The 14,419-nt window shown below is 38.1% G+C and overlaps 1 protein-coding gene across 3 annotated transcripts in view; it reads right to left on the bottom strand.

Annotated features, from left to right (window-relative positions):
• Window positions 1-6,435: 6,435 nt before the first annotated feature.
• The window catches only part of BUB1 (BUB1 mitotic checkpoint serine/threonine kinase), a 52,239-nt gene continuing 44,255 nt past the window's right edge, over window positions 6,436-14,419 (bottom strand). For all 3 annotated transcript variants that reach the window (XM_072636358.1, XM_072636349.1, XM_072636368.1), the window contains 6 exons: window positions 14,069-14,184; window positions 11,300-11,461; window positions 10,953-11,110; window positions 10,688-10,862; window positions 10,260-10,366; window positions 6,436-7,436 (listed from right to left, as the gene is read on the bottom strand). In XM_072636358.1, the coding sequence (XP_072492459.1) occupies window positions 7,241-7,436; window positions 10,260-10,366; window positions 10,688-10,862; window positions 10,953-11,110; window positions 11,300-11,461; window positions 14,069-14,184 (914 nt within the window). In that variant the 3' untranslated portion in view covers window positions 6,436-7,240. The remainder of the gene's footprint in view (window positions 7,437-10,259; window positions 10,367-10,687; window positions 10,863-10,952; window positions 11,111-11,299; window positions 11,462-14,068; window positions 14,185-14,419) is intronic.

The following is a 14,419-nucleotide window of genomic DNA, read 5'->3' as shown; positions in this document are numbered from 1 at the left end:
GTTTAATTTTCAAAAGGAAATGAAAAATAAACTCCTATGCAGAATATAAGCTCCTTGACTGTAGGGATTGTTTCATTCTTTTTATTTATATCTCTAAGACCTAGCACAATGCCTGGAAACTAGTAGGTACTCAAGAAATGGGTGTGAATTCATTGATTAAGAGACTCTTAGTCAATAATTATTTATTAAGTATGCACAAGGCATTGTACTAAATGTCAAATATACAAAGAAAGGCAAAAAACATGGTCCTTGCCTTCAAGAAACTCTTATTCTGTGTTTGTCTTTTGTTCTTGAAGAGGACCATGACATCAAGATGATGACATGACTTGCAGTTGACTTTGATTTGAGTAAGGGCTGCGCAAGATCACACTTTCTTCTCCTGAGTCATCGGGATCCAGTGGCCAGAAATTCATCTGTATGACTGGAGATGACCCAGGATGCAATGTGAGACCCTGGCTCTTTTAGGCTAAGGTCTTATCACATTCTCACTTTGAGTGAGATACACCTGTTCAATGAATAGGCTTCTTTAAGCAGTTACTCAAGAAACTCACATTCTAATGAACTATGGGAATCATTAGTTGCTATTCCGCTTATTTTTGTTCAGTTGTTTTTCAGTCATATCTGATACTTTGTGACCCCATTTGGTGTTTTCTTGGCAAAAGATACTTAAAACTGAGGCAAACAGGGTTAAGTGACTTGCCCAGGATCACACAGCTAGATTTGAACTCACAAAGATGAGGCTTCTTGACTTGGAACTCTATGCACTGCACCACCTCGTGCCCACTTATTTATTTGCATACATTTATTTTTATTTTTTTAACTTAACATTTCAAATTGATTTTTTAAATATCACATTCATTTCCAAATATACTCTTGTCTCCTACCTAGGGAACCCTTATAACAGAGAAAAAAAGAAGAAATTCAGCAAAACTAACCAGCCTATCAAATGAATGTGACAGTACTGACAATGTTCCACACTCACACAGTTCCCATCATTCCAAAGAAGGGAGGGAAGTACATTTTCTCATCTTTTCAGTGTTAAGCTTTGTCATTATAATCACAGTAGTTGTACCATTTAAAAGGGGGCAAGGATTGGGCTAGACATCTTAAGTATAGGAAAACAGTAGAATTGCCACTGGAAAAGCCCAACTCTAAAATTTTAATAATTCATAATTTTGCCTGGTGTCTTAAAAAAACAAACTATACACTGTCTTTACTTCCCCCTTGAGGGACTATTAACTCTAAGATGATTTCATTGTTGGAAAGTATGAAGACTATTTCTAAAGTATATTCTCTCTCAACCAAGGTCCACAGGTTTATTCGAAATATTATTAGGTTAATCTTCCTTTCTAATTGTTGGTTCAACTCACAGGATAAGCACAATTATATAGTTTCAAGGGACTTCAGTGACTGTCTTATGTAACCCATACTTGAAAGGAATCCCCCAAGAAAGCTCCAGGGTGGTTGGAAACCCACAACATAGATGTTGGAAGTAACTAGGAATGGTAACATGCAGTGGCAAGTCCAGCACTCAGATCAGTATAGTTCAGGCCCAGAGGCTCCCAGGTCCCCACTACTCTGCCCTGAGATGCTACTGAGCGTCCTAAAGATCCAGGTCGCTGAAACTCAAAGATCTAGTAGGGCTTAACTCTGAGAGGTGGAAGCAAAAACCTCATTGAATAGATAAATAAAACTATGAATTCATTTTTTTGGGGGGGGGGGGGAAATTATTATCTAATTTGATTAAAAAGAAGAGAAAACACCCCACTGACACCTGGCAGACTTTAAGCCTGACTGAATGCAAGTTGACAATCTACTCCTGCCTAGAATTAACATGAAGTCGGGGAGATATTGTTTCCCTGCAATGTCCCTACTCTTAGTGGCAATTTCCTATAGTCAAAAGGTTTGTAAGCTTAATACCAGATCTATTAAATTATAGATTGTTGGTAGAGGAACATCCGAGGTGAAGTCTAAAATTAAGCTATTAGGCTTAGGCCTTTAGACCAACAACAATAAGTTAGGGTCCTTTAATTCTTAGTAATAGTGTGGAGACAATGAGGTCAAGGGCTTGTGAAGTTAGCATACATAATTATTATTTGTGTCTCAGTTGGCTAATGTTAAAAAAAAAAAATTCGTTTGTGGTCTATATTGTAAATGCTTTAAAAGAAGTATCACCTGACCAGAAGTTGGAATTGTTTTATGTGATATGAACTGTGTTAAAAATGAAAAATAACCCCCCCCCCCAAAAAAGAAGAGAAATCAAATTAGCAATATCAAAAAGGAAAAGGTCAATTCTCAATTAATGAAAAAAATAAAACATTATGAAACAATTTTATCCAACTATATGACAATCAAATTGACAAATGGATGCATGAATATTTTATAAAAATATAAAGACCCAGACTAGGAGAAAAATAGAATTTAAATAATCTAATCTTAGAAGAAATTAAGCAAGCTATATATTAACTCCCAAAAGAAAAAAAAAACCATAACCAGATAAGTTTACAAGCAAATTTTTTTCAAATATTCAAAGAAAAAGTAATTCAAATATACAAACTTTAAAAATAGCAAAATACAGATAAATCAAAAAGGGTATGAAATATTATCGAGGGATGAAATCCAAGCTATCTCAAACCACATGAAAAAGTGTTCCAAATCACTCATAATCAGAGAAATGCATATTGAAGTAACTCTGAGGAACCACCTTGTACCCATTAGATTGCCAAAATTGATAGAAAAGGAAAATGGCAAACATTGGAGGAGCTGTAGGAAAACAGGCACATTGATGTATATTAGGTAGAGCTATGAATTGAATTTAAAGCAGTTTGGAACTATATTCCCCAAGTTATCAAAAAAGTACAAATCCTTTGATCCAGTGGCATCACAACTAGACCTATACACCAGAGAGATTTTAAAAAAAGGAAAAGATCTTATATGTACATCAATATTTCTAGCTTTTTGTAGTGTCAGAGACCTAGACTAAATGGGTGCCCATTATTTGGAGAATGACTAAGCGAATTACGGTATATGAATCTATGGAATAATATTATATTGTAAGAGTTGGGAAGGGAGATAGTTTCATGGAAACCTGGGAGGCAATGTATGAACTGATGCAGAGTGAAGTGAAGAAAACTCACCTAAGGCAACAACTTACACACAGAATAAGACACATTTTGGACGTAACTGATCTGGGAGCTTGTTTTACTTGACTATACTCATTTGTTAAAAGGCTTTTATTTTTCTTTTTATTCCCCAGACTTTGGGGGCTGGGGGAAGACAAGAGGGAGAAAAAATTAAAAGATTATCTGATAATTTTAGTTTTCCCGCTTTGTACAGCTTTCTCAAGCTGTCTATATTATTTCTTCACATCTAATATTGTGATGTGAGCCTTTTGAAATTTATTTTCCCAAAAATGAAGTGTCCATCAGATGATTCTCCTTTACCACAAACAATAGGAGAAATCTCTTCTTTTTAAACTTTCCATCATTTCTATCTCAGCAACCAGTTATTCTTATTATTAGTAAGGATCAGATCCAGAATAAAACTTCCTGATAGTTTTTCTGTTTTTTGGAGGATGAAACTGTCATTCAGGAAAGTCAGGAAGTTATTAGCTACTCAGATTTTGGGGGAGGGAGAGAGAGAGGGAAAGAGAGAGAGAGAGAGAGAGAGAGAGAGAGAGAGAGAGAGAGAGAGAGAGAGAGACAGAGAGAGAGAGAGACAGAGGGACAGAGAGAGACAGAGGGACAGAGAGAGACAGAGGGACAGAGAGAGAGAGAGAGAGAGAGAGAGAGAGAGAGAGAGAGAGAGAGAGAGAGAGAGAGAGAGAGAGAGATCCAGCAGATGTCTGGATAACTGAAGTCACCCGTCATTACTATGTCATGCCTCTGCTAGGCTTGTGATTTCTTTTCCAGATCATTCATTCTTATTTCCTGCTGCATGTTAACAGAGAACAATTACAGGGATCTTGAGTTACCACAGCATAAATGAAATAAACAAGGGTTTCATGTACAAATCAATGCTGTGCTCTCCCTTTGTCTCTAACTATAGACAACCTCTCAGTTGTTGCTCCGTGTTGAATTGCGATCTTAAAGAAAGGTTTCTGCGAGAGTTTATATTCTGTCAAAGCAAACTTAATCACTTAATTCAATCATCCATGCAGGTCTATCTACTCTCCCTGGTGTAACACCAATGCGATACCCAAAGCAGCCGCCATGAATATGCCGGCGTATTTCCAGGGTGAATTCTCAAAACAGAACAAGCTCTCTTCCTCAAAGATGAAACCAAGATATTTATTCAGATACCAGAAAACCAATTCTACCATGGTAACAAGGAAGTTTGTACACATCACCAATCCAGGGAGTACCCATATCCCCAAACCTTTCCTCTGTTAGGTTTCCCCACAAACAAGCTCCCTTAGGCAAAATTCCTCCATCTCTCACTCAAGCTAGTTGCTCTACCTCACTTTCTCCCACCTTTGCCTCACTCTCACTTCCTACTGCACCGTTCCTGCTCCACCAGTTTGGCAAGCTCCTCCCACCATGCTACATGACTCAGGCTTCATAGGACTCAGGCTCTATTACAGCTGTCAGTTGGGCCCAAGTTCAAAGTAGGTCACATAGGCCTATTTAATGGGCAGGAAAGATCTTCCCATTCCATTAACATTACACCTGGCTCTTACTACATGAAGTCTACCTACTTTTTGCTTGTTTCCTGGTTGGTTGTCTTGCGCAATCATTTATTGAATAAACAAGTGAAAAAGGCAATTATTAACAGTCTCAGTCAATAAGCATTTATTATTTTTTATATGCCAACCTATCTCAAATCATATAAAAATGTTTCAAATCACCTACAATCAAAGAAATGCATATTAAAGTAATTCTGAGGTTCCACCTCATACCCATCAGATTGACAAAGTTAAGAGAAAAGGAAAATGGCAAATGTGGGAGGGACTGTGCGAAAAGAGGCACATCAGTGTAGGTACTGTTAACTGTGAATTGAATAATCTGGAAAGCAATTTGGAACTATGATCCTAAACAAACCAACCAATCACCATTTATGAAGTATCTACTATGTACCAGGCACTGTGGTAAGCCTTGGGAATACAAAAAGAGGAAAAAGACAGTCTCTGCCCTCAAAAAGCTCACAATCTAAGGGGTAGACAACATGCAAATGACTGTACATAGAAGTCATATACAGCATAAAGCATTTAATTCATGCCAAGGGCTATGCTGAACACAGAAGGCAGCAATGCAAACATGGAGACTGTTTTCAAAGAACTTTTTTATTTTTAAGAAAAAACACAGAGGGGATTGTGGTGGCCAAGGATTAATATTTTGGTTTGGAAATTAGAGAAATGGTTAAGAGGAGTCAAAGGTGAATATAATGAAGTACACTTTAGGGTAACAATGGCAGAATTGATTTGCTGATGGTTTTAGAAATGGAAGTTGGGAGGGGAGGGAAGGAGCTCAGTCTCAGAGTAATTGTCCAGGTGGACAGTAAAAATAGGTTCCATTATTATCTCCATTTTATAGATGAGGAGGCAATGTGACTTGCCTAGGGTCACACTGCTCTTAAGTGTCTGAGGCTGGATTTGAACTCAGGTCTTCCTGATGCCAGGCTCAGTGCTCTATCACTGTGTCCCATAAAATGAGAATAAGAGCAGCACCTACCTCTCAGGATTGTTGTGAGGCTTGAGACAGTATTTGTAAAACCTTTAGCATAGTACCTGGTACATAGGTGCTACATAAATGCTTATTTCCTTCCCTTTCCTTCTTGAGTTGCCTAGACTGTCTTGGTCCCACAGTCAGTCTGGGTCAGAAGTGAGACTTGAATCCAGGTTTTCCTAGCTTAGAGATTAGTTCTCTATTATGTCATGTAGTTATGCTTATGTTTGGCATATTCTGTTTGATTTTTTTGTTGATAATTTAGTCATTATGATCAATTATAATATTGTTTCAGTGCCATGATGCGTGCATTTGCTTCTGTCAAATTTCACAAACATTAAAATAAATGGCCCCTGAAAGGTTCATTTTTATCAGTGGTTAAGTCCTATCTCCCCAGCCCCTAACTCCTGCCTCACCCAGCTGTCCTTTCTCTGAATCATCTTCTAATATACATTTCCACAATTAAAATTAGGGGAATGGATTACATGATATGCTTCCAGCTTTAAAATTCTACTCTATCATTGTAATTTAGGAAGAACTGAAGGTTTCCAAGGAAACCATAAAGCCATGCTTGCTAAATCAGCCAGGCCCATCTTAGACATAATTCTACATTGATGTTTGGTCTGTGGGTAGATGTGTTTCTTTTGTGGGCCTTATCACTCCCCTCTCCCCCCCTTTGCTATTTCCAGGTTCCAAGCTGCATTCCTGATGGTTGATATGGCCCAAATGGAGCAGATGAATGTCTATATGTATATACGATAGTGAGACTGAGTGTTTTCAAAATCTCTCATTTTATTACATTTGTTTTTTCTTTTGAGAAACAGTGCATGCCACAGACATTACAATGGTTCTTAAAGACTAAAATTTTAACTGAAAGCTTTAAAGCCCCATCCCTAGAAAACAGCAAAACAGGGGCTTGACAACCTTAACTCCTGTCCCTGAAAACAGTAAGTAGCACTAGTTCACACACAAACACATCCTCCCTCAGAACAAAATAAAGAATGAAATTTATGAAACAGAAGAGGTTAAAAAACAACAGCCAGAAAATTTAACTTGTCTGGAGTCCTTGTTAATTACCTACTTTTGCATGTGTCCCATTTCATTCCAACCTTATAGACTTAGGCTGCTCCAGATACTCATTAGATATTTTGAATGCTTTTGGCAAGTTGGCTAGTATGTTTTTAGTGCTGACACAATAAAATATCTTTCAGTCACAAGGATGTCTTTCAATAGTTAACAATGACAATAGCTGTCATTAAAGAGAGTTTTAAGGTTAATTATACACATAATCTCACTAATCCTCCCAACAGTCCAGTAAAGTAATACAAATATTTCTCCCATTTTGTAGATAAGGAAACTGGTTAAGGGACCTGTCTGTGGTCACACAGCTAGTAAAGTGTTAGACGTGCGTCCTGAGGTCAGGTCTTTCCCGATTCCACATCTAGTGTCCTTTCCCCTACACCAGGCTTTCTGTCTTTCAGAACATTTAGAAGATGTAACAGACTGACTTCTAATCGATGTACTTAGGGAGTGATAGAATGAACCAATTTATACAACAGGCAGAAACAGATCCAAATTTATTTTCGTGAACGTTTGTATTCCAAAAGTAACACAATTAGCCGACTGCGGAAGGCTTTTATTTTGCTTGCGTAGGATTGTTGAAATACTGCTTGCAGTTTTTCCCGTAAGGATTCCAGAGAAGGAAGATGGTGACAGTCTGGTATATTCAACATGATATGAAAAAAGTCATTCCACATCTCAGAATTTGGAATCCTAAAAGTGTGATAGAATTAAAAAAAATGTTAAAAGTGTTTTTAAAATGATAAGACCTTTAATAGCCTCAAAAAGATTGGATTTAATTTATTTCCCACCTTTGTTTAAATCCACATGTAGCAAGTAAAGAGAAGGGGAAATGTGACTATCATAACACAAAAGAACTTTAATGATTTATAGAAATTATTTTACTTTTGACTAATGATAGATGTATTATGGTCAAAATCACATATCCTTCCATTTGGCCCACACCATTATCTGCAGGATGAGGGATTCAGCTTGTGTTTACTTGGGATTCTTATGGCTGAAGTCCAAAATTTTGTTGCTATTATAGCAAGAAAAATAGGTAACAGCTGCCACCAAAGACCATTCAGACGAGGGATTCTTATTCTTTGTGTGGTTCATTGGTGTGGCTGTTGTTTGTTTTCTAAGAGGACCAAAGTGACTCGACTATGTTGGGTTCAAGGAACAGCATGTAATAATGTGACTGATCAGACCAATATGAGTTCGGAAGCTCTACCACAGGTTGGGCACAGTCTATGTGATCATTTGGAGTGAAGATGTCTCTAAATTTGCACATCTCATGTTTCATAGATTTAACTAGCAGAATGGTGGAGGCTATGGATCCCTTCTTATTGCCTGATCTGGAAGAAATGCTAAATTTCATTTAGAGGTTAGTAAAAATAAAGACGTCAGTTTTCCCCACTCAAATTCATGGACCTCAAGTTAAAAACCCATAATCTATATCAAAGGTACTACAGCAAAGTAGAAGTAATGCAGAAAATGTGATAAAAAAAATTGTTTGGGCTTGGCAGAGGAGGTTTGTCAGCTATGATCTGACTTATCCAAGACTCCAACAAATTAGGATTTTTTGGGGGGTTTGTATCCGGGCCAACCACATTTGTTAAACTAAAAATATTTAGGCCTAACATGTATGACACAAACAATGTGCTATGATTCAAGAAAGTGACTATAGAAAAAATATTTGCTGCATTAAATTATTCAATGCAGAGATTTTTTTAAAGTCATTCAACAAAATACTTTTATGGGCCTTCCTCCAGAACACTATAATAACTGATATATAGAACCTATTATTGTAATGAGATTTAAAAATCTACATATATGTTCCTGGTAGATGCTTTAATAATATGTACATATATGTATACACACATAGCGATATGCATCTAAATGCACATATACACACATTTTTTTGAGAGGGGGACTCCTTCTTTAGCTCAGGCTCAAGTGCAGTGATTCCTCACTAGTCTGATTTCACTATTTATGAACAGCAACCCCTCCTTGTGCAGGCTGGTGGTGTCTCACTCCCAGGGCTCACCATATTGGTGTAGACACCCAATCTTAACCCTGTTGTTGCTCAGAGCTGTTCATCAGCCTCTTCTTCCCCAGAACGAGACTAGGCATGCACCACTAATATGTTTTTGAAAGCCAAGAAATTGAAAGGTTAATACTTTTAAAAATCTTATTTGTACACTTGTTTATTCACTCAGGTTTTGATCACTTGATCAAGATGCTAAATCACATTTTAAGTTTGCATTAGAAATGCAGAGATACTAGAGCTCACCAATTAATGACTACTTACTTCTAAAACCTTCCTAAGGTTTTATAGCTGATTCCTCATTTGCTCAAAAATACTTACTAAGCACAAGGCAATTCTCTGTAGACATAAGGGAACTACATTAACTTCATATAGAATATATAAAAACTAGAGAATATAAACAAAAATGTAAAGCAGCACGTAAGTAATGAGGAATGTAAAGCAAAGGAAAATGGAATGGTAAAGGAAGCAGCCTGGCTTAGTGTGAGAAGAGTGAGATGGGAGAGAAGGTAACACTGGGGAGATAGTTTGGTTTCCACAATTAATAGTCTCATAGGACGGTACAATAAATCTGGGGATGCCATATGTTTTCTAGGGAAAATTTTTGTGAGTAAATAGTGAGACATGGTTTCTGCACTTTACATTCAAATATAAAACCATTCCTTTTCTTTCTTTATAAAAAGACCAACGGTCATCCTTGTCTCTGTACAAATGCAGGCACAGCATCAACAACTACAACAACAAAAACGTCAGTCGTTAGGATACTGCACTTGAAGGCTTGCACCATGCTTAGCCCTGAGATGTGGGCACTACAGTGCCCATTTTATATATAAAGAAACAGGATTAGAGAGGAGAAATTATTTGCTCCACACAGTCACATAGCTCGTGTCTGAGGTAGTATTCAAACCCAGGCCTTCTTGACTCCAAGTTCAGGGCTCTATTCACTAAGCACATACTGCTTTTCGGAATGCAAATACTTAATTTTAACAAAATATTTTAAGTTCTTTAATAATTAAGCCCTCTTTGATGAGATCCAGGAGCTGGGTAGCACAATGGATAGAGTGCTGGGTGTGGATTCAGGAAGGCTTCAGTTCAAATCCTACCTCCTAACATTTACTAGCTGCGTAGTCTTAGGCAAGTCACTTAATGTCTCTGTGTCTCAATTTCTTCATCTATAAAATGCAAGGTTGGATCTGATGGCTTCTAAGGTCCGTTCCCATTCTAAATCTATGTTCTCGTAACTAACATTTATACTCAGAGGATTCAGAGTAGAGTGTTTTACTAGCCATTGAAATATACTGATCTGTACCTTGGGCAAATCCCCCACTTCTCTTTTTGTCAGTTTCTAGTTGTTCTTTCCTTAAAAGGCAAAGAAATGATAAACTTCCTTCAATGCACTGACTTCTTATGAATGGACTTGTGCTCATTTCTATCCACCTGTTAGTCTTTTCATGTTAGGATACATATTTTATAACCAAAAGATCTACCTTCTGAAAACTCCTTCAGGCTTCCAGACTCCCTGGTCATTTTTCACCTTCATATATGTGCCAAACAGCATGCAGTATGCTGTTGCCGCAATTCCGAAGTAATCAGTCTATGAACAAAACATATATAGAACATCATTTGTAACTTACATGGCTACTCAAAAATCAATTCATTAGAATTTCTGGCTCCTGGGAAAACAACTTAAATAATGACAGAAAGGGGAGAAACTCCCCAAAACAAAGAATTCAAGTAGCTTTTCCCATGGCCTTAATACTCATTTTTGCTGATTCTCAACTGATCTTCACCCCTCAGAAAGAATTTATACAAAATGTTTTTTATTTTTAAATGTTCATATTGATCAGGGTCTCCAAATCATTCTGAAGGTCTGAGAAATGTTAAGCCAAAATTCTCAAACTGAATAATTCCATACCTGATAGTTCCAAGGTTTTTGGCTGAGCATTTCAATACACTGAAAACCAGAGGTTTCACACTTTGCTGTAAATGCAGTTCCTTTTGGGAAAAGGGTCATATCTATACTTTGACCCAAGTCAATTAAAGCTAATCCATGAGATAAATCATCTATTCCATTGTCCTGTTCCAGGAACCTGAATTTGGTTAAAAAAAAAAAATGTTGGTTGTCATGGACTAAAGACATGATAAACAAAGGATCTCTGACAAGAAGGAACGCTACTTGCCTTTCTCCAACTATAAAATTGTCAGGCTTAATGTCCCCATGTATGATTTCACAGCCATGAAGTTGTTCAATCATGTAGAGAATTTTTATTGTAAAGTAGAGGACTAATGCTTGTGGCATCACTTTTTCAGGAGTCTTTTTGTAAAGATTAATGGCATTCTGCAAGCAGAGATGAAATTCTTTATTAGTAGCAACATGACTACAGCAAAGATTTAAAATCAGCTAGCAAAGCCCCCAGTCCCTCCAACCCAACCTCCAACACTGAAAAGAATAATATGAGCCACAAAAAAATCTATAATTCAAACAGAATTAAACATACAGTTGAATCACAAAATATAAAGCACTTACTAGTAACGTTCCATAACTATATAGGTCGCCAACCAATACACTGCCATTATGGAAGAAATGAGCGGCATCAAACTTGATGAATAGGTGGTGTGTGCTGGGATTGAGTCTCTCTATCAGCTGAGTTCCTATATAGAATTCCCAGGGGTTTGCAGGCTTCTGGACCTGTAAGTTAGGTACACAGCAACATTTACTGAAAAAATCCATTGTATACTCTGGAAAATATCAGAAAAAAGTTTATGACAAGGAAGTGATGCAATTTCAACCAGATGAAAGACAGCTCTAAACAGGAGAGCTCATCACCCCCTCCATGGGAACCAGGCGAGGTGTGGCTGTGGCAAGGAACACCAGTCTGCTGTATCCAAGGAGAACTGTACACACTTGTGCTTAGTACATTCTCTTCTGGGTTGACTATAGGCCTATTTCTCCGAGTGGGAGAGTAGAGGTTCCCAAATCATGATTTCATCAGTCTAGGAAACTTTGGAAGACCCTGCCCCAAACTTTACTGAGAAAGAGAAGCTTTTCATGCTGAGCTCTCCCTTTCCCCTTCTCTACATCTTGGAACTCCCTGGCATCATGACCCCCACCCTGCCCCATTCTCTGTTCCTTAACTCAGTCCCTGATAGAGATGACTTTTCTCATCAAGGCCAACCCCTTTTCATATACTCTTGACCCATTTTCTCTGGCTTCTCTTGTAGATCCACCCTCGCCTCTTCATCTTCCCCTTCCCTAATCTCTCCTCTCTCAATCTGCTGGCTTCTTCCAAGCTGCCTGAAAATATATCTAAGACTCATTTATCTTCAAAAAAACCCTCACAGGAACATTCTATTCCTTCAAAACATAAGCCCAACTCCCAGAAAAATCTATTGATACCCATCACCTCCCCCTCCATCTCCTCTCCTCTCACTCACATCTCAAACCTTCGTAACTGGCTTCTGACCTCAGCACTCAATGGAAATTGCTCTCTTGGGAGTTAGCAATGATTTCCTAACTGCTACATCTGATGGCTTTTCTCTGTCTTCATCCTTCTTGCCATTTATGTGACACATGACACTACTGACCACCTGCCTCTCCTAGATACTTTCTCTCATCTCTATTTTCTCTCTTTGGGTTCTCCTCCTCAGTGACTGCTTCTTCTCAAATGCCTTTGCTGGTTTATTACTGGTATTTCATCCCCTAACTGTGAATAAACCCTGAGGCTCTGTCATGGGTCTTCTTTTCTTTATGTATACTTTTTAATGTAGTGATCTTGTCTGCTTCCATGGGTTTAATTAGCTCTATACATTTGACCCCCAAATCTATATATCTGTTCTAGCCCTAGTTTCTCTCACATGGGTGTCCAACTGCCTACTGGACATTTCAAACTGGATATCCTATAGAATGTTTCAAACTCAGTACATCCAAAACACAACTTACTATTTTCCCATTTCTCCTTCCCTAACTCCTCCCTCTATTTCAAAGGCACTATCATCCTTCCAGACACTCAAGTTCACAACCACAGAGTTATCCTTGTGCCCTCACTCTCTCTTACCTTACTTAGCAAATTAGTTGCCAGAATTTTGTTGTTTCTACTTTCCTACCATCTCTAACATCCATTTCCCCTCGCTACTCACATTTAGTTGTTTTTCAGTTATGCCCAACTCTCTGTAACCTCTTTTGGGGTTTTCTTGGCAAAGATACTAGAATGGTTTGTCATTTCCTTCTCCAGCTCATTTTACAGATGAGGAAACCGAGGCAAACAGGGTGACATGACTTGCCCAGGGTCACACAGCTAGTAAGTGTCTGAGGCTAGATTTGAACTTAGGTCTTTCTGACTCCAGGTCCAATGCTCTATCCACTGCACCACCTAGATCAGGCTCTAATCCTCTCTCACTTGTACTATGAGTCTTCCTGCCTCAGTTCTCTCCTCGCTCAAATCCATCTTCCAAATATCTGCTAAAATGATTTTCCTAAATCACAGTCTGAACATGTCATTTCTCTAGTCAACAAATTTCAGTGGCTTCTTACTGGCTTTTAAAGCCCTTTATAACTTGGCCCAACCTACCTTTTCAGCCATATTATAGATATTTTATTATTATTATCATTATTGTTACTACCACAGAAATAGTATATTATACAGATATTATATAATAGCAGACCTGTATAAAAGATATATTTCACACTTACAAGGTCTAGCCAATTTCACTTTATCGCTCTTAGTCACAAACTGCTCCCGTCTCTGGGTTTGCGCTGGCCATCTCCCTACCTCCACCCCTTAGAGAATCTCTTATTTTTTTAAGACTCAGCTCAGGTGTCACCTTGTACATGAAACCTTTTCTGATCCTCCATCTGCTAAAGTGTCTCTCTTCACTCCACTGTTTGTATTTATTCTGCACACGCACACACACACACACACATCCTTGAGGGCAGGGGCTATTAAATATTTGTCTCAGTATCCCCAGTGATAAGCACAATATCTAGGATATAGAAACTTACTAAGTGTTTACTGTTTGAAACTCTTTTTCCTCAAGCATAATAATTGTTCCACAATGGAGAGTTTTAAAGAGTTGCATAGAGCAGTGAGAAGGTAACTGACTCGTTCAGAGTCAGGAGGCTGCTATGGGACTGAGGCAGGACTGAACCGGGCTCTTCCTGACCCCAACGTCAGTTTTCCATCCACATCACATGACCAGATAACAGAAGAATACATGCAAAATATGAAACTATACCAAGCCAGTCTGAAAGCAAAGGTGACAAAGATATTTTGAAACTGACCTCATCCCCCAAACTTACCTTTAATGTTACTTTCTGCTTGTTTTTGGTGTCACTCATATTCCACTGAGTAGCTTCATAAACATGGGCAAAAGCTCCCTCTCCAAGAAAGGAATCAACATAGGTCAACCAAGGCCCTTTGGAAGAGGCATGCAAGTTGAAATGAGAAAAGAGCTTGTGATACATGCAAAAGTTCTGCAGAAGTACTTCCATGTTCTCAAAGTGTTTTTAGAGTCTTGGGTGAAATTTATAGAAACAGGTCATCATAACAGCACTTACAAGGGAACTAGAAACTGCTAAAGGCTAAGTTTCATAAATGCACCTTTAGGAAAAGCAAGTATTTGATTATTGACTGACATTTTTTAACATAAG

This window comes from Notamacropus eugenii, chromosome 1 (genome assembly GCF_028372415.1).
Source record: "Notamacropus eugenii isolate mMacEug1 chromosome 1, mMacEug1.pri_v2, whole genome shotgun sequence".
In the NCBI taxonomy this organism is placed as follows: domain Eukaryota; kingdom Metazoa; phylum Chordata; class Mammalia; order Diprotodontia; family Macropodidae; genus Notamacropus; species Notamacropus eugenii.
This window is presented reverse-complemented; position numbering and strand designations above follow the sequence as displayed.